This window comes from Sus scrofa, chromosome 8 (genome assembly GCF_000003025.6).
Source record: "Sus scrofa isolate TJ Tabasco breed Duroc chromosome 8, Sscrofa11.1, whole genome shotgun sequence".
Taxonomy (NCBI): Eukaryota; Metazoa; Chordata; class Mammalia; order Artiodactyla; family Suidae; genus Sus; species Sus scrofa.
Genome location: NC_010450.4, coordinates 5,181,664 through 5,201,884, shown reverse-complemented (window position 1 = coordinate 5,201,884; position 20,221 = coordinate 5,181,664). Strand labels below are relative to the sequence as shown.

At 44.9% G+C, this 20,221-nt stretch overlaps 1 protein-coding gene across 1 annotated transcript in view; it reads left to right on the top strand.

Moving 5' to 3' along the window:
* STK32B (serine/threonine kinase 32B) overlaps window positions 1-20,221 on the top strand; it is a 361,511-nt gene that overhangs the window by 216,442 nt on the left and 124,848 nt on the right. The window contains exon 4 of the mRNA XM_021100993.1: window positions 15,829-16,002. Within this exon, the coding sequence (XP_020956652.1) occupies window positions 15,829-16,002 (174 nt within the window). The remainder of the gene's footprint in view (window positions 1-15,828; window positions 16,003-20,221) is intronic.

Below are 20,221 nucleotides of genomic sequence, written 5' to 3'. Positions count from 1 at the left end.
TCGTTTCTAGTCCAAGAAAGCTGTCTGGAGTATTCCTTTTTGCTCAACCAATTCACTCCTTTTAAATTGCCGTAGAAGCCTTAGAACGCTATGATCAGTAGCAGTTTTTGGGGGGAGGTGGCGACAGTGGAGCTTTGACACAGATGTCAAAAAACCTGACATCTGATTCTTATTTGCTGCTGCGCACACTCTCAGACCCGTTGTCTCTGTTTGGAACAAGTGGATACTGACTAGGACGTGAAAACGAATGGGAGGTGTTTTATTCACTCATGAAAAAAAAATGATGTAAAGAGCTTCACCTTATGGTTCATTATCTCTGCAGCTCACCCATAGAGGCTATTTTTAGTGTTCAGAGAGTCAAATTATTTAAGAGCCTTTAAATTGTATTTTTTCTTTTGTATCTGAAAAGGATATGCAGATAGACTTTTTTAAAAAAGCAAAAAAAAAAAAATGTATGTTAAGACAACCTGTAACCTGGGCTTCTGAAACATTTCTTTGACCATCGGTAAGTGTCTCTGGCTAGACTAAGCCTGGCCTGTCTCTCAGCAGGTGTTCTTTCATTATCAGCGAGTGGCCTAGGGACTGTTTCTACTACGTGATGTGACATTCTGCTGCACACCCACCATCGTTAGGATGCCCTGAGAGAGACTGATCAGGAAGCCACACTCTGCGGTGCGTATTGCTGATGGCTAGTGAGGAGGAGAATGGGTGACCGATGAAGGTCCCAGAGGTGGCGAAGGGTGAAAAAAGAGCTGCAGTTCCAGATGGGCTGGCAGGTTCTACTTTGGGCAAAGCAAGGCGCCTAAGATAGGACATGAAAATCCTCCCAGGGAAAACGCTGAGAATTGCAGGACCAACCATATTTTTAAAAATTATTTTAAGTTTAGAACTTAGTTTGAAAGCAAGGAAGATCTTCATGTGTCAGAGGTAAGGCAGCTGCCAAAAACCAGAGTGTGAAGGATTTAGAGCTGCCCAGGGGCAGGTGGAGATGCTGGTCTTCGTGACATCAGGACTTGAGGTTCAGCACCTACGGGGGGAAAAGATTAGATCTTGGGCCGATGTGAGATGAGGCTATGAACTGGACCTGCACATAAACTGGGAACCTTCCAAAGGCAAAGGCTGTGCCTTCTTTGAAAAGCCAACCAGGGGGGAAAAAATGTCCATTGGCAAAGGAAGCAATGAGGAAATCTCTGGAAAGGAAAAAAAAAATCATTTCACATGTGAATTTGAAACCCCAAGTGTACACCTTACAAGCACCGGGGGCTTGCATGTATATTCCCTGTATGTTCCAGATAAGCACTGCTGTACAGTAAATGCCATTGTATATATTTTAAATTATGCTAAACCAAGCAACACTGTTTAGTTATGTGCATAACTGTATTGCATCTATAAACTAGTAAGATAAGGATCCGTAAAATTTAAGAATCATAGCTCCGTCTGAGGGATGGAGGAGGCTGCAGCCTTAGCGAGGTCTGCAAAGACTTAGGTGCTCTTTGTCAAATTCTGGCTTTTGGTTTGGTTTTTAAATTTTTTGATTGTGGCAACACACACACACAATTCACCATCATTATTTTAGGTGTGCACATCAGTGAGCAGTTCCACACAGGAGTGTGTACAGTGTACAGTTCAGGGGATTAAATACATTCATTTTGTTGTGCCGTCCTCGCCCCGTCCATCTTCAGACTTCTTTTCCTGCACAACTGATCATCTGTACCCCTTACATAGTAACTTCCCATTCCCTCCGCCCCATCCCTGGAACCACCATTCTTCTTTCTGTCTCTGGGATTTTGACCAAGTGTGTCAGGGAAGTGGAATCATACGGTGTTTGACTTTTGGTGACTGGCTTATTTCACCCAGCAGAATGCCCTCTCGGTTCATCCACCTTGCAGCCTACGTCAGGATTTCTGCCTCTTTTAAGGCTCCCAAGATGGTACTTCAGGGTGTCGTTTGACTGTTTGTTTTCTATATACTTTTGAGCTTTTTGCCCTTCATTTGCTTTATGACTGTCTTCTTTTGTGATGGATTTTTTGTAGTCGTTCGTGCAAGCTCCTGTCTCGTTCCTTTTGTGTATTTCTACAGCTGATTCCTTTGTGGTCCCCATGAGGATGAAATGCATCATCCTAAGATGATTACGCTCTAATTTGGATTTACACCTGCTTAATAACGTAAAAAGCTCCCTTCTTTACACCCCATCCCACTGCTTTCAGTGGTTGATGTCCCAAAATTACATCCTTATACAGCGTGTGTCTAAAACATAAACCTCATATTTTTTTAAAATGCATTTATCTCAAATTATATTCATTGAGCTTTTGGATGTTTATATCCAGGTGTTTCATGAAATTGGGGGAATTTTCAGTTATTGTGTCGTCAAATGTTCTCTTTGGCACTTTCTCTCTTTTCCTTCCGGAACTCCCGCGATGTGTATATTGGCCTGTTGGATGGTTTGTCACAGTCCTCTTATGCTCTGTTTGCTTTTCTTCAGTTTCTTTCCTTTCTGTTCTGTTCCTCAGGCTCAATAACTTCCATTCTCCTATCTTCAAGTTTGCTGATTCTCTCTTCTACTGCTTGACATCGGCCTTTGAATCCCTCTAGTGATTTCTCATTTTAGCTATTGTACTTTTCAGCTCCAGAATTTCTTCATGGCTTCTTTTTAGGGTTTTTTTGTCTCTCTATTGACATTTCCATTTTCTTTATATAATATTTTCTTGACTTTCCTCACATTTCCCTTTAGTTCTTTGAGCATCTCTAAGACCATTATTTCAAAGTCTTTGTCTAGTAAATCTGCCGCCAGGTCTTTTTACAGGGATGGTATCTGTTGGTTTATTTTTTTTCCTTTGAGTGGGCCATACTTTTCTGTTTATTTATGTGACCCGTGATTTTTTTTTTTTGGTTGAAAATTAGATTTTTGAATCTAATAATGTAAAACCTTGGAATCGGATTATTTTCCTTCCTTATGATTTGCTGGTCTTTGTTTTTGTTTTGATTGTCATAGGCTGTTTCTGTGCCAAGGATCTGCCTGAGGTGTAAACTTGAGGTCTTTTCAAATTTTTTCTGAGCCTGAACTTTTCCTGATGCATGCATAGTGGCTTTCTAATTTCCCCTGTACATGTGATTTAAAATGCACTAGTCTTTAATGTGTGCCTCCCAAAAGAGAGAGGAGAAAAATGAAGTGATGGGGGAATGGGCTCCAGTCCTTTAAGTCTGTTGAAAGTCTGGACAGCCTGTGGGGAAGGGGGTCACGACAATGGGGGGGGGTGGCAGCAACAATGACCACCCACCTCTTTGTCTGCACTTCCATGACCAGAAGCAACAATTAGCAATCATATCATAGATCTCCAGTATTTGGAGGACAGGACCCTCTTGACCTACCCTGGCTTCTGCAAGCTGTGTGTAAGCTGCTCCTGGAACCCATGCACAGCTGCCTGCTCTGGGCTGGGGGTGATGGGTAGGAATCTACTACTGTGCTAAGAGCTGAAATTGACCACAATTAATTTCAATTTACCATCCAAGGCTTTTCCTGGAAGTTGCAAGCCTTTATCAGACTCCAGGGTCCCCAAATAATTACATCATCAGACAGATTCTACCAGTGCAGTTTTTGTCGAGATGGGAGTAGAAATTCCTAGTGCTTCCTCTGCACCATCTTCCCAGAATCAGATTCCGTTTATTAAGTTAGGCGGTGGTTATAGAGTTTATATATATATATGTCCTTTGTCTGAAATACTTTTAAGTGACAAATAATTGAACACAGTTAACACAATTTAATTCTAAAAGCTAGGTTGAGTTCAACTGTGTACAGAATGTGACTGTATTTGGAGAGACGGGCTTTGAAGAGAAATAGTTAAGCTTAAATCAGGTGTTTAAGGTGGAGCCTCATCCACGTAACAGGTGTCCTTATAAGAAGAGGAAATCGAGACACAGACATACACTGGACAACCATGCGAGGACACAGGGAGAAGACGAGGCTACAAGGTGAAGAGAGAGGCCTCAGACCAACACTTATGGTCTCGGACATCCAGCCCGCGCAATTGTGAGAGAGTCCCTTTCTGTTTTTGAAGCCCTCCAGTCGTGGGTATTTTGTTACGTTATTTAAGCCAGCCAATCGTGGCTATTTTGGTAGCATAATATATAATATTAATTTACTAATATACTCATAAATGAATACTCTTGGTAGGAACATTTTGGTGCCTGTATTTTGGTAGACAGAGGTGAACATTTTTGCTGGGTATGTACAAGAGGGAAGAAATTGCTGGATAATCGGGCCTGTGTATGTGCAGCCTGAGAAGATACTGCCAAAGAGTTTTCCCAAGTGTTGGGCCAGTTCCCACTCCAATCAGTAGGGCATGACAGCCAGGACTGCTACGCATGTTCGGCGACCCCTTCTCTTGTCTGTCATTCTTCTTTTAGCCCTTCGGCTGCGTGTGGCGAGCCACCACGTTTTCATTTTGATGTGCAGCTCTCTAATGCCACGTAACATGTTCCATATTTTGTATACCTACGATCATATATCCCCCTTTTGTTGACACACTCCTTCAAAGCCCTCGCCCATTTTTCTCTCAGCTGAAACAGATGAACTTGATGTAATTTTAATCCATTTCGGGGTAGGTACACTGATATGGTTCAGAATACGAAAACGTATATAAGTGAACATTCTTCCAGGCCTGAAACCAGGCCACCTAGGGGTCCTGCTCCCATCACAGTCATCAGTCTTGTGAATATAATTCCAGAGATCTTTTATGTATGTGGAAGTAATGCATATATTATTTTCTCCTTTTTACAGAATGTTCTTCCACTCTTTAGACAGATGATTTCGTATACCAAACATGGTTGTATATATTGCTCAGTTTCATTGAGATATTAAATCTCATGCTATGAAATTCATCCCTTTTAAGTCCATAATTCAGTAGTTTTTAGGATATGCACAGAGTTGTACAGCCATCACCACTATCTAATTTTAAAACATCTCCATCACCCCAAAGAGAAATCTTCTAAGAGCTGTCAGTCTTTATTTCCTATGCTCCCAGCCTCTCACCTATTTTTCATTGCTATAGACTTGCCTATTCCATAAAAGTGGATCCATGCACCACGTGGCCTTTGTGACTAATTTATTCGTGTAGCGTAATACTTCAAGCATCACCCGTAGAGCAACGTGGATCAGCACTTCATTCATTGTGATGCCTGATGAATCTTCCATTGTGGAGACTCATAACATTTTACTTATCCACGCCTTGGTTGGTGGAGATTCGGGTTATTTTAATTTTGCCCATCATGAGTCATGCGACTACATACGTGTGTGTACAAGTTCTTGTGTGGACAGGCATGTATTTTCAGTTCTCTTGGGCTTGTATCTAAGAGTAGAAATGCTGGATTATATGATAACTCTTGGTTTAACATTTTGAAGACCTGCCAAACTCTTATTCCCTGTGGCTACCTCATTTTGCATTCCCAGCAGCAACGTATGAAGGTTTTCTAGATCTTTGGCAAGACGTACTAGTATCCATCTTTGGTTTTTTTTTTTGGCCATTCTACAGAGTGCGAAATTGTATCTTCTTGTGATTTTGTTTAAATGTCCCTAATAACTAAAGATGCTAAACCTCATCTCGTGTACTCATTGGCCATTTGTGTATCTTCTTTGGAGAAATGTCTCTTCACATCTTCTGCCCATTTTTAAGTTGGGTTGTCTTTTTATTGTTAAGTTTAAGAATTCTTCATTCTGAATATATATCCTTTATAAGATATCTAATTTGCAAATAGTGTCTCTTCTGTGGGTTGTCTTTTCACTTTTTTGACAGTGTGCTTTGAAGTACAAAGTTTTTCATTTTGACGGCAACAAATTTATATATTTTTGTCACTGTTGTTCACCATTTGTTGAAAAAATTTTGACAGCAACAAATTTATATATTTTGTCACTGCAGCACCATTTGTTGAAAAAAAAAACTTCTGGAGGGCATGGCCAGAAATAAGTCAACCAATCAATCAATCAATCAATCTGTCTCATGCATGCAATTTTTATTTTCTTATAATTTTGAAGGTACAAAAATTACAAAAACATTACAAAAAATTGTATATGCTTTAAATATATCCCCAATTTTTGTTGTCGTTGTTGTTGTTTTTTCAGCTGCACCCATGGACATGGACGTGCCCGAGCCAGGGATCAAACCTGAGTCACAGCAGTGACAATGCCAGATCCTTCACCCACTGAGCCGCAAGGGAACTCCTATATCCCCGGTTGTTAACATTAAGCCATATTTTTTTTTTTTATCTTTTGTCTTTTGTTGTTGTTGTTGTTGCTATTTCTTGGGCCGCTCCCGCGGCATATGGAGGTTCCCAGGCTAGGGGTTGAATCGGAGCTGTAGCCACCGGCCTACGCCAGAGCCACGGCAACGCGGGATCCGAGCCGCTTCTGCAACCTACACCACAGCTCACGGCAACGCCGGATCGTTAACCCACTGAGCAAGGGCAGGGACCGAACCCGCAACCTCATGGTTCATAGTCGGATTCGTTAACCGCTGTGCCACGACAGGAACTCCTAAGCCATATTTTTATTCAGTCTTTCTTTTTTGAGAACTGAAGTTCTTACTTTTAATCAAGTCCAATTTCTCAGTGTATTCTGATAATGAGTGCTTTTGGTATCTGTCTGAAAATCTTCGTCTATCCTAAAGTCATGAAGCCCTTCTCCTGGGCTTCTTCCAATAGTTTCATTGTTTTATGTTACACGCTGAGACCTCCAATCCACCTGAAATTGATAGGTGCATATGATGTATGGGACTTGTCGGAATTCATTTTTCTCCCCTTAAGTATACAGTTGGTGCCGAACCACTGACTGAAAACCCTCCCATTTCCCACGGCTTGAGATCTCCCTTCTCCTCGGACAAAATAATCAAGCGTATGACATCAGCTAAGCTGACCTCTCTAGGTGCCTGCGTGGGCCCTAGTAACATCCGTGCACTTGTGTATTCCTCTGGTGTTACCGTACGGATTATAAGAGCAAGGATGTGGTTCTTGTTAATCCCTCAGGATGCTCAGCTTCCGAATGTCAGCTTTATTCGCTTAGCTACTCCTTCCTAGAGTCAGCACACCTGAAGGCCTCCCGTGTACCACCCACTGTGCTAGCTGCTTCGCTCACGTTAGGTACCCCCGCAGAGACAGGAACCCAATTTCTGTGGTTTTCGTATGTACCTAAAGCACCTAGACAGTGTCCGGCATAGAGTTAGTGCTCAATGAATACTCATTTGATAAATTATTTTGTGCATGTGAGCACAAGACGGAATATATGGGAGTTCCCATTGTGGCTCAGTGGTTAACGAATCCGACTAGGAACCATGAGGTTGCAGGTTCGATCCCTGGCCTCGCTCAGTGGGTTGTGGATCTGGCGTTGCCATTAGCTGTGGTGTAGCTCGCAGACGCGGCTCGGATCTGGCGATGCTGTGGCTGTGGCATAGGCTGGCGGCTACAGCTCCGATTCGACCCCTAGCCTGGGAACCTCCATATGCCATGGGATCGGCCCTAGAAAAGGCAAAAAGACAAAAAAAAAAAAAAAAGACAGAATATATGGAGAGCCTTGTTGCAGCAATATTATAACAAGGGAAAAGTAAAAACAACTCTGCTGAGACTCACTAGGTGCTAGATAAATAAACCCTATAAATACAAAATAAAATTAATATATGATAGTATGATATAGGATACTGTATGAAAATGACTCAAATAATATAAAGAAGTCAATCATCACAGTTTCAAAATACATGAAGCAAGAGTTCCCTGGTAGCTCAGCAGGTTAAGGAGCCAGCATTGTCAGTGCTATGGCTCTGGTCACCGCTGTGCTGCAGGTTTGATCCCTGGCTCAGGAACTTCTGTATGCCACAGGGCAAAATAATACATGACACAAAAATTGATAGGCCTGTGAGCATGGGACAGTGGGTGCAACCTCCTTTGCGGCTCCGAGCAAGCAAAGGCGACACAGAATGGGCAACCCACTCTCACTGTCTGATTGAATGAGATGGAGTCAAACTTTTGGGCTGAATTCCAAAAGAAATGTACAATTTTCATTCTTTACTAAAGGTGTTTGTGACCCACTCATTCCTGAATAGATCTGATGCTCTGGGCAGCATGCTAAATGCCGGGGGACAAGGCTAAACAAACCTGGTCCCTGGGGCAGACACTTGGCTGCCTGGCGGGGAGGAGGTACCAGGAGAGAGAGCGTCCCTGTGCCAAGAGGCACATGCTGCCCGAGCCCTGAGCAGGGATTCCAGATTCTGGAGATGGACAGATCATCTTGGTTCAACTCCCAGCTCTGCCGTTTCCTAGCTGTGCCAGCTGGGAAATGTTTCTTAAGCTCTCTGAGTCTCGGCGGCCAGGTCTGTCAAAGGTGGTGCATGATCAAGCATCCCTCCAAGGGCTGTTGGGAGGCTGGAACGAGTTAAACACAAAGCACGTGGAACAGCGCCTGGTGCATGGTGGGAACACCGTCGGTGTTAACTGTTCTTGGGCACAAGGGAACAAAGGGAAGCTCCGTCTGCCAGGGTGAGGAAAGGCATCCTTCTAAACCAGGGTCTCTCAGCCTCAGCACTGCGGACATGCGGGGCCAGATCCTTCTTTGTCACGCAGCTGTCCTGTTCCTTGTAGGATGTCAAGCAGCATCCTAGACGCCAGTAGCACCCCTCCCAGTTGTGACAACCACAGATATCTTCAGGCATCGTCAGATGTCCCCACGGGAGCCAAGGTGGCCATGGTGGGAGAGGACTGCTCTAAACAGAAAAGGGGATGACGGACAGGAACAAAGAGGTGGGATTAGGGAGCATCGTGAGTGAGCAGGTAGGGGTGAGAGAGTGGCAACACTGAGCGTCCTTGGGGACTGTAGGGTTCATGGCCAAGGGCAAAACGTGGATCTGCAGCAGTGGATCATCCAGACCATTTGTCATGACGCAGGACATCAAATTCCAGCCGCCTTTGCGTATCCCAAACTCAGGTGACCTGCTTGGGGTCACTTCTCCCACTGAATCCTAGCTTCTGGCACAGCACTGGATGCGTGGTAGAGGCCCACCGAGTGTCTGTTAGTGTTTGCATGAGCTCCCATTTGTGAAGTATTTCCGGAAAGCATTCACCAGCACTCTCTAAATATATCCTTTTATTAAGAAAGCTCATCCCTGAACTTGATGCCCAGACCACTTTGTTTTTTGTGCCCTGCTTTTACGGAACTGGACTTTGATGCACTCTGTGCACCTGGAAGAACATGATACAAAAATCCCCCATTAAACTGGTGACTCTGTTCAGGGCATTTTATGTCGCTCATTGTTCACCACGTTGCAGGTGTCACCTTTGTAAGAATCCAGTAGGGGAGAGTTCCTTCTGGCTTCTGCGCCAGCAATAAACATATTCAACGCAGAAATAAACAGTTGATCTGTTGGTTCACATGGACTCTTGAATCGTGAAGCTGGTCACATTTCTCACTTCGCTCTGATTGCTGGGAAGATGCATCACTGGCCTGGTTCAGGCAAGCAAGCAAGTTCTTTGGACATGAATTGCGGTGTTTTTGCCTGCATCCTTTTCTTTTCTTTCTTTCTTCCCAGCTCCTGACTTACTTTCTTTCTTTCTTTCTTTCTTTCTTTCTTTCTTTCTTTCTTTCTTTCTTTCTTTCTTTCTTTCTTTCTCTCTCTCTCTCTCTCTCTCTTTCTTTCCTTTTCTTTTCTCTTCTCTTCTCTTCTTTTCTATTTGGTCTTTTTAGGGCCTCACCTGCGGCATATGGAGCTTCCAAGGCTAGTTAGGGGTCAAATTGGAGCTGTAGCCGCAGGCCTACACCACAGCCACGGCAACACAGGATCCGGGCCACATCTGTGACCTACACCACAGCTCACAGCCACACCAGATCCTTGGCCCACTGAACAAGGCTAGGGCTCGAACCTGCATCCTCATGGATGCTAGTCAGAGTCATCTCTGGGAACTCCTGCATTCTTTTTCTTAAATTCCTTCTTTATTCTTTGACTTGGTCTGTGGCCTACTCATTTTCAATTGTATTATGTTATATGTATTATGCAAGTCACTTTCAAGTCACTTTCAATCCTTTTTGGTCCAGGTAGGAAATCAATACATTTTTATTAAAAAAAAAAAAAAGGCTCTAACAGACATTGAGTCCTTCATACTGGCCTATTGTCATGTCCAGACCAGGACTGATGCCTTCGCAGCTCCTGACCTTCTGTGACCTTGTGAGGCGAGCCGAATTACCCAGATTGCTCCACGGCCAGTGTTCCTGCTGTCCAGTGTAGGTTTCTCATTCAGGCTCTCCATCATTTCCAGGACGATAAGCAGCATGATCATGAGAACATAATTGTAATTCCAGTCCAAGAAGAAGCAAAAGGGACGATAGCACAGAGCTGTGGAACAGCACAAAACTACAGAGAAATCAATGCAAGGTCATTCGCTGTTCTCCGATAATAACATTGAATCTCCTTGGGAATGTTGAGTCCATGGCCCAGGGCAACGATGGGTCTGCACAAAAAAAAAAAAAGAGCCATAACCCAGGTTATTGCTCAAATTATTGTTCTCTTTGCATTTGGAGTTCCTCTTTAGAATTCATCCCAGTCTGTAAGTTTCTCCCCTGCAAATTCACACTGCTCCCCCAAAGCGCTCTGATGGAATATTGAGTGAGATGCCCTTTGACAGTTTAGCTGTGAGTTGGGAGTGCAAAACTTACTGGTTATTAGCATAAGGTTTCAATAGTCCATCAACGCTTAGAATACAAATGGAACATCTGTAGGAGGCATTTTATAGCTGATTCCTCTCATTTCTTTCTGAGCATCTAAACCCTTCTCTCCTGTAGCAAATACGTGGAAAGATGTATCAGATGATTCTTTCAGTTGCAAGTGACAGACACAGAGTTAAGTCGCTTAACCCGAAAGGCACAGTAAACAGGAAGTTCGGGAGTGGACCGCTCTTCTGCCCGGACTGGAGCCCTCACCTCCAGCAGGGCCCTGCTCTGTTGATGGCTTTCAGCTCTGCTTGGCTCCATGAAGCTTCCTTCTCCAGCTGGGTCTTATCTTCATTCGGGGCTTCAGGATCTCGACAGCCTCTCAGTTGCAGCTTCTAGCTCAGCACACCTCGAGGAAGGGGTCAGCATCCGTCCCCTGATCCCAGGAGCACCCAAGAGGTCCTGATGACCCAACACCGGGGGCCAGCGGGGGGAGGTGTGTAAACTTGCTAGAAATTTTCTCGTCTCTGTTCAGAGGGAGGAACAGGAAGCATCAGGCAGCTCCAACAAGGATGCCTTCAAGGAGGAGGGAAGACGCCCAGTTTATCAGAAATGGGGGAATGGAGGGCGTTTTGAGACCAGACTTTCTGTGAGCAAATGATGTCTCTTGTACACGCTTCTTGAACAAAAGGTAAACAAAACAAAACATTTCATCACGCAAACCCAGTATTATTACCATGATCCCCAAACAGGGTTAAGACGAAGGTAGGAAAATATGAGCCAGCGGCACTTGGCACATTAGGAGGTGGGGTTGACGCATCCATGCTACTGTACACAGGGGCAGTTAACCAGGACCTACTGCACAGCACAGGGAAATACGCTCAATATTCCGTAATAACCTACATGGGAAAACATGGATGTGTGTAGAACGGATTCACTTTCTGTACACCTGAAACTAACACAACATTGTAAGTCGACTCTACTCCAATAGAATTTATTCTAAGACATCCCGGATGAAATTTGTCAACCTGAATCCCATAAAAATATTATACATACATGTGTATATGCATATTATATGACAGATACAATATACTTATATATGACATATGATACATGTGATATGTGTGTGTGGCACACAGGTATGTGTACACATATACATAGACACACGTATGTGTGTGTTTATCAGGCAGGATTTCATCTACAAATGCAAAGATGGTTTAAGCTTCAAAACAAAAAGTAACCTCTGAACCCACTCTTGATAAAAATTCTTAGCCGTCTAGGAAGCAGCTTTCTTAACCAGTTAAATGATCTACAGCAAACAGTTAATTTAATGGAGAAGCAGTTTATGACAGCCCAGAACAAGGTAAGAATGCGTATCTCCCCCTCTCATCGTCATTGTTTTATTTTTACTGGAGGCCCTGAAGAGTGCAGTAACACAAGAATAAAATGAGCATAAAGATTGCGAGAATATAAACATCGAAGTTTTTGTAGAAGACACAACTGTCTTCGTGTAATAAGTGGAAAAAGTATTAGAAAGATATTAGAACTAATAGCTTAGGTGTCAGCCAAGTTGCTAGCCTTTAGGTAAACATACCTCATTCTGGAGAGCACTTTCTCTACCAGTGACCAGTTAGTGCTCCTTACTCAAGAGATAATCTTGGAGTTCCTGTCGCGGCTCAGCAGTTAACGAGCCCAACTAGGATCCATGAGGACGTGGGCTGCGTCCCTGGCCTTGCTCAGTGGGTTAAGGATCTGGTGTGGCCGTGAGCTGTGGTGTATGTTGCAGACTGGACTCCGATCCCACGTTGCTGTGGCTGTGGTGTAGACTGGCAGCTGCAGCTCCGATTTAACCCCTAGCCTGGGAACCTCATAGGCCACAGGTGTAGCCCTAAAAAGCAAAAAAAAAAGGAGAGAGAGAGCATGTGTGGTTATCTTCACAATAGCAATAAAATCTATTTTCAACTCTAAGAATCAAAATCCATATGAGCCAAACCTCTAAACAGAGAGTATTAAACTTGATTGAAAAAATGTTTTTTAAAAAAGACAGAATAGATAGATATTGCATATTTGTGGAAAGGTTGGAAAAGTCCAGCAACGTAAAAATGCTAATTCTCTTCAATTTGTAAATTCAACATAATTCCATCACAAGTCAGAGATTTTCAAGGATCCAGATACGTTCAGTCTAAAATTCCCCCAAAAGAGAAAAAGTGAAGCAGTACAAACAGCCGTGACCAGGTTGAAAGACAGACTGAGAAGTGGCGTTTAGGGTGTTGGCCGTGGAAGCCCCTAGTTACCTGCTCCAGGCCCCATTGTGTCACAAGCTTCTTTGTATGATTCTCTGTGTCCTCACATCGGCCCAGATATGCTGCCCAGAGGGACCAACTAGGCTAAGTCGTGTCTGCAAAAGGCCAGGGCCTCAAGCCTGTGAGCCTACCTTGGGGCGAGGCTTCTGGACAAGCTTTATTTTTAACCTCTCCCTTGGCTTCCAGCAAATGCTGAAATGCTTCATTTGAATCAGCGATCGCATGCCAGATGGAGCGTACCCTTGTCCTGCACCAGATGTAAAGTCCAGCTGATGCCCGCCAGGGGGCCCTGGGCAAACCCACAAGCCCCTGGACCATCTCATTGCTGCCCGAGCTGGCAGCCACTCCTCCAGCCCTGAAGTGAGCTTGAAACAGGAGGGAAGAAGCTGGTTTGGGTCATCACCCTCGGACCACCAGTGGCCAAGATGCTAAAAATGGGAGGATGGGGGGTTCTGTCCTCAAGACCCTATAGAGTCCTGAGCCCCCAGCACCAGAGGGTTCATGCTGTCCTTCCACTGAGCCGCAGTCCCTGTGGGTTCCAGGCCCCGTGTACTGCTCATCGGCAAAGACCTTTCCACCACCTCACTTGCTGGAGAGATGACTTCCGCACTCCGGCTATGTGCTCCCTCAGAGTGCAGACAATTGCTGGGTCTGAGTGTCCTCAGCGCACTGCCCCGTGCCCGTCACAGGGCGGGTGCTCCATCCACATCTGGTAAATGGACCGTTTGGGGTCACAGTAAATCACGCCCCACCCCTTGCCCTGATTCTGAACCAGTATAAACAGCAGGAGAGACACAAGGAGAACTGTGACTCTTAGGCAGCCATTTGCTCTTTCTCTCTGGATCCCAGTCTTTGTAATCCAGGGCGGATGGCACCAGTTGGCATTTAAGGTCCCTTCCATCCCTGCAACTCCACAGTCTGTAAGCACATGGTCTGTCCCTTCTGCAACCAAATCAGGTTCCCTCCCCGGGGCTGCATGCCCAGGTCAGGAGAGCACAGCACAGTACAGCAGCAAGCCACGCATGTGGGGTCTGAGTCCTTGTCTGTACCCTGACGTTGGCACCCAGACGTTGGCTCCCTGAGGCCCTTCTTCCCTCTTCTGTACGATGGGGGAAGGGCCTGGCTGACCCAGGTCCTCTAGGCAAGGATCCAATGCACAGATCTAAGCTTCCAGAGCAACATCCTGCCATTCTGAGATGCCCTTATCACAGTCCGGGGTTCGGCACAGAGTGTGACAACATCTTATGATAGCGTGATTCTAGTTTACAATTATTTAACACCATTTTCAGCATTTTCGTGTTGGCTCTTTGCCCTTAAGAGGCCTAAGTGCATTTTCTATTGCTTTGGAAAAAATACACCTCAAAACTGAATGGTTCCAAACACAGTCATCCCATTATCCCATCTTCTGATGACTGGGCTCAGCAGGGCGGTTCTTCTGCTCCATGCGATGTCTGCTGGGGCTGCAGTGGGATATCCAGATTCCCTAGGTGACTCACTCCCACGGCTGCCAGGCAGCACTGGCTGTCACTGGCTGTAACTGGGTGCTCAGCTGTGACTGCTGAGGGGAGCACCTTGGTTTTCCTTCTTGTGCTCTCTCCTTATTGCTCGGACTCTGGCCAGTTCCAAGAAGCAGTGCGAGTAGAAACTGGGTGTGTTTTGCCAGAGCAGTGATGCCTTCAAGGGCTGCAGGAGTGCACTCCTCGTGGGGAGCAGCACGTGTGTGGAGAACAGAGGAATGAGTGAAAGGGGCTGCCAGTTTGGAGATGAGCTGCTGAAGCCCTGACAACATCTAATTAAAGCATGTACTAAAACGCAAGTAACAGGTTGGAGTTTAGCATTGGTTAAAATGCCATTCGTCCAGGAGTGGGATTGTAGGATCATATGGTAACTCTATTTTTAAATTTTTTTTCAAGGAACTTCCATAGTATTCGCCACAGTGGCTGCACCAATACTCCCCATTCCTGGGCATATGTCCAGAGAAAACTCTTAATTCAAAAAGATACCTGCACCCCAATGTTCATAGCAACACTATTTACAACAGCCAAGGCATGGAAACAACCTAAGTGTCCATCGACAGAGGAATGGGTAAAGATGTGGTACACATAGACACAATGGAATATTACTCAGCCATAAAAAAGAATGAAATAGTGCCATTTGCAGCAACATGGATGGACCTACAGATTTTCATTCTGAATGAAGTAAGCCAGACAGAGAAAGACAAATACCATATGATATCATTTATATATGGAATCTTTAAAAAGTGATATAAATTAACTTATTTACCAAACAAATAGACCCACAGCCATATAAAAAAATGTATGGTTACCAAAGTGGAAATGTATGGTTACCAAAGGGACAAATTAGGAATTTGGAGTCCAAATACACACACCGCTATATATAAAATAAATAACCAGCAAGGACCTACATATAGCACAGGGAACTACAGTCACTGTCTTGTAATGACTTATAAGGGAAAGAATCTGAAAATGAATGTGCATGTGTGTATATATATGTAAAAGCAAACATATATTATGATATATGGATATATATCTATATAGAATATAGATATTCAGTTACATATATACACATATTAACTGAATCGCTTGGCTGTACACTTGAAGCTAAGACAACATTGTAAATTAGCTATACTTCAATAAAAAACGGTTATCATTTTTTAGTGGCGTTTGTCAGCCAGAGCCTGGGGCTGGGTGCCCTGTCGCCATGACTTAGGCAGCATCAGCGCTTCTCTCAGAGCCTCTGTTTGCTCGTCTGTAAAATGGGGGTGTTGGTCTCGAGTGCAAGAGTGTCACCTCCATCCCTGACGGGCTCTGCCCCCTGTCCTCCCAGGTACTCCTTCCAGGACGAGGAGGACATGTTCATGGTGGTGGACCTCCTGCTGGGCGGGGACCTGCGGTACCACCTGCAGCAGAACGTCCACTTCACGGAGGGGGCCGTGAAGCTCTACATCTGCGAGCTGGCCCTGGCCCTGGAGTATCTGCAGAGGTACCACATCATCCACAGGTAACCGGGCTGCCGGCGGGATGCCTGGGGACAGCGCGTGCTGGGGGGAGGGGGTGGCAGAAGGAGCCTGCAGCTGTGAAGAGAGTATTTTGTCGCGTGCTCTGCAGAAGGGGCGGTGCACGGAGGTAATAAAAAGCAGGCCGACTCTATCATTGCTCTTCTCCACGCACCGCCTCCTCCCTTGGTACCTGCATGGAGCAGAAACGCTCTCTCTGCTCTGCGCCCACCTCTCTTGGGTCCCTGCTGCTTCGAGATGCGACTGGTGATTGGCCTTGGCTTCTCCATTCTGGTGTATCTTTGGGAGGCTGGAAAGGTCTGTCCCTCTGGTCTCAGGTTGGGAAGGTCACAGTGGCGTCACTTGGGACTGTGAGGGAGTCCACCCTCTTCCTTTCCATACTCTGGAAGCCATGCCATGCATCATGGAGGGTTTCTGGCCCGTGGGACGCTTCAGGGCTGGCTCTGGGCTTTGGAGAGAAGCTCTGAGCTTCTGCTGCCTCCTTAGGGCCTTGGCTTCTCCCGGCCCAAGCCCTGGATGAGGTGAGCAAGGTGAGTTTGACGGCAGAGGCAGGAGGCTGGGGAGAGACGGCTTTCCACAAGCAGTGTGGGCATTCATGAAATCTTCGCACGGACCCCAGGGGAGGGGGCTGGCGCCAGTGGCTCCAGACCTGTTCTATGTGGCCTTGCACTGTGCCTAGCTGATCTTCTAATTTATACAATTTTGGAAGACTCGGGAAAGGCAAGGGCTTGAACTTCAGGGTAAAGATGGTAGATTAAGTACATACATGTGTGTGCATACACACACACACACACACACACACACACACACACACACACTTCTATCTTCTCCTTTCTAAAATCTCCATAAAATGACAATAAGGGATGTTTGAAAAAATGGTAAATTCAGGGAGTTCGTGTTGTGGCTCAGTGGTAACAACCCCGACTAGTATCCGTGGGGACGTGGGTTCGATCCCTGGCCTCGTTCAGTGGGTTAAGGATCTGGCATTGCTGTGAGCTGTGGTGTAGTTTGCATACATGTCTTGGATCCCATGTGGCTGTGGCTGTGGTGTGGCGCAGCAGCTGTAGCTCCAGTTTGACCCCCAGCCTGGGAACTTCCATATGCCATGGGTGCAGCCCTAGAAAGTAAAAGCATAAAAGGGAAGAAGAGAGAGAGAGAAAAAAAAAAAGAGGGAGAAGGAAAAGAAAAGGAAAAAACAAAGAAAAATGGTAAATTCACAAGAATGGAGAAAACTAAAGAGGAGACTGCAGCAAACACGCATGTGTTGGGAGGGGGATGGGAAAGAAGACGGAGCTTAGGATACCAGGAACTGAATTTCAAGTTGTCTCTGGGAACAACCAGGAGCTGATAGGCACTAATGAATCCCTCAAAGGCTCAAGAGTCAACAGCGGTCAGCATCTAGGAAAGGAGGAAGAGGGGCTGGAAAGAAGGCTAAGAGAAAGTGCGTTGTTTGCAAGCCTTGTAAGAAGTGTTGAGAACCCCTGCTCTGCTTACCGGTCCTGAATGACTGGACGGCTGTCCCTTCCCTCTTCAAGCAGAAGACCGGAGGTTTGTTCTCTAAAGAGAGTAAAATAGAGAGTGTCTTGGACTGAAGGACATTGTTCATTTAAAATCCAAGGAACGAACCTCAGATCAGTGCTCTTTAAATTAAAGTGTGAAAGGAAAAATGAAAAACTAAACAGATGTGTTGGAAGAGAGAGTTGAGAATACCCCTTATGCAAGAGAATAAAAAGACAAAATGAAATATAAGAAAATTAGAGGACCAGGGCAGTTCAACATCAAAGGGGGGATGAAGGAAGGGAAAAAGGGATGGAGAAAGAGAGAGGAAGGAAGGAGGGAAGGAAGAAAGAAAAGAGAGAAAGAAAGAAAGAAGAAGGAAGGAAGGAAGAAAAGAGACAGAAAAAGGAAGGAAGGAGGGAAGGAAAAAGAAAGAAGGAGAAAGAGAGAGGTGCCGGGGTCCAGCCCCAGCAGCCAGGAGACGACGAACAGGAGGAGGGACTACAAACAGGCGCGGTAAGAATTGAAGCCAACTCCCTCCGCAAGTGCTGCGGATGCCCCGTTTATTGAAAGGAGAGCATCAGCTTTTATACATTTTCCTCTTGTGCATGATTATTCAAAACAACAATATATGCTAATTTATTATTCCAAACTATTCTTTTAGTTTTAGACTTAAAGATTACATAGAAAATATGTACAAACTGTACTTTATTCTTAGAAAATCAGTAAATAGCAAGCAGAATAATAGGTATCTAATTTTTGCTTTAACAATGATTTGGCATAAGGTGATAGATATTCTTGTCTCAAGCTACCTATTGTGCTCCTCTAGCAGGCATGAACAGCCATTAATGGGGAGTGGGGTATTCACACGTGGCTTGCTTTTGAGGTCAAGCTGACCTCAGACCATAGCAGGTTGTGGGAACGTAAGCTGTCTTAAATAAACCTTATCTATTATAAAAATCTTTATTAATTATAAAATCTATATATCAAAAGAATCTTGCCAATTATAATAATAATTTCCACCTGCTGGGTCCCAACAGGTAGCGTTTATTATAGAAAAAATATGTCTTGTCTTATAATATCCACAATTGTTGGGCCATGGGCAACACCCAAACCACCCCCTAATCTGTCTCCATGGGGACGGGCCAGAGTCCAACAAAGATCTCCAGGCTTACGTGGCAGTTCTGCGTAATATTTACTATCACTCCTCTGAAGGGAAACTTCCCATTCTTAGGAAAGTTCTTCATGCATGGTTCAATTGTTTTCAACCTATTTGACAAGGGCTTAGGTTTATAAGTAGGTAATGGCCCTTACTTGGGTGGAAGCTCAGGAATTTGAGAAGGTTCCCATATTATGAGCCAAGAATGACTCACAACACACATAAACGTCAGACAGGAAAGAAGCACAGGAATAGAAGAGGAAATCATATTTCAGGAATTTTTACTAAACAGGATCAGCTGGGGGATTCTTCGAAACTGCTTTGCAGCTTCAGTTTCTTCAGCCTCTGCTGTAGCTTTGCTTACGGTTGGGCCTCACGCAGGATTATTCTTCTTAGCCACTCTGTGGCTCCCAGCAGAGAGGGATATGGAAAAACATATGGGAAGAAATCATTAATGAAATAACGAAAACCTCCAGACCTTAAATACATGAATTTCCAGACCGAAGGGTCTGTCAAGGATACAGTGCAATAACTAGAAACAGACATACATCAAAACACACTTCAGATCCAAAAAGCTTCTGAGGAAGAACAGGACGCCAAGGCCAAGGAATCAGGATAGTTTCGGATTATCAAACTCTGGAAGGCAGTGGAAACATGCTAATCCATCAAATGTGAGATGTTTTTACAAGCTCAAGGTCTCAAAAAATATACGTCTCATGTGCCTTTTCTCAAGTAGCCCTTAGAAAATGACGTGGACTCCACTAAAATGAGGGTGTCCGCTTGTCCACTAACTCAAGGAGGAAGAAATGGAGCATGGAAAGCCGGCGCTCCGGCGGAGGAGAGAGGAGCAGAGGACATCTCCAGGCCAGTGGGAGGGCCAAGGTGTCAGCTGTGCCTAAGGCGCAGACCATGGCCAGTTCCCACTGGAGCTGGATTGAAAGAGCTTGGAGGAGACTTGGCAGGAAGGCGAAGCTGATGGAATCCCTCAGGCATCTGGCTGCCTTGAGAGATGTATTTAGTTGGTAAAGAATCTGACGTTGAAGAAATGAGAAGCTAGAAAACAGCCTGTACAGAGAACTGTGTGGAATTGGGTCCCTTTGCTGTAAAACAGAAATTGGAGACACAATGTGAATCAACTGTATTTTAACATAAATAAATACACGCATAAAAGGCAGTCATTAACTCCAAGGAATCAAAGAGTGGAACAGGACATTGGGTGTAGGAGAGTTTCTACAGGAATCATCTCTGCATAGCAGATACCTGATCATAATCATTATACAAGAGAATAAAAAGACAAAATGAAATATAAGGTAATTAGAGGACCGGTGCAGTTCAACATCAGAGGGGGGGATGAAGGAAGGGAAAAAGGGATGGAGAGAGAGAGGAAGGAAGGAGGGAGGGAAGAAAGAAAAAAGAGAAAGAAGAAGGAAGAAAGTTGATGTAACCAAAGATGAAATGCTCCTCCTTGGTGAGCTGAGGGAACGGAGAGATGAGTGCGTCCTGTGAGGGCGCGGGAAGGAGGGACTGCTGCGTGCTCGTCTTCCTTG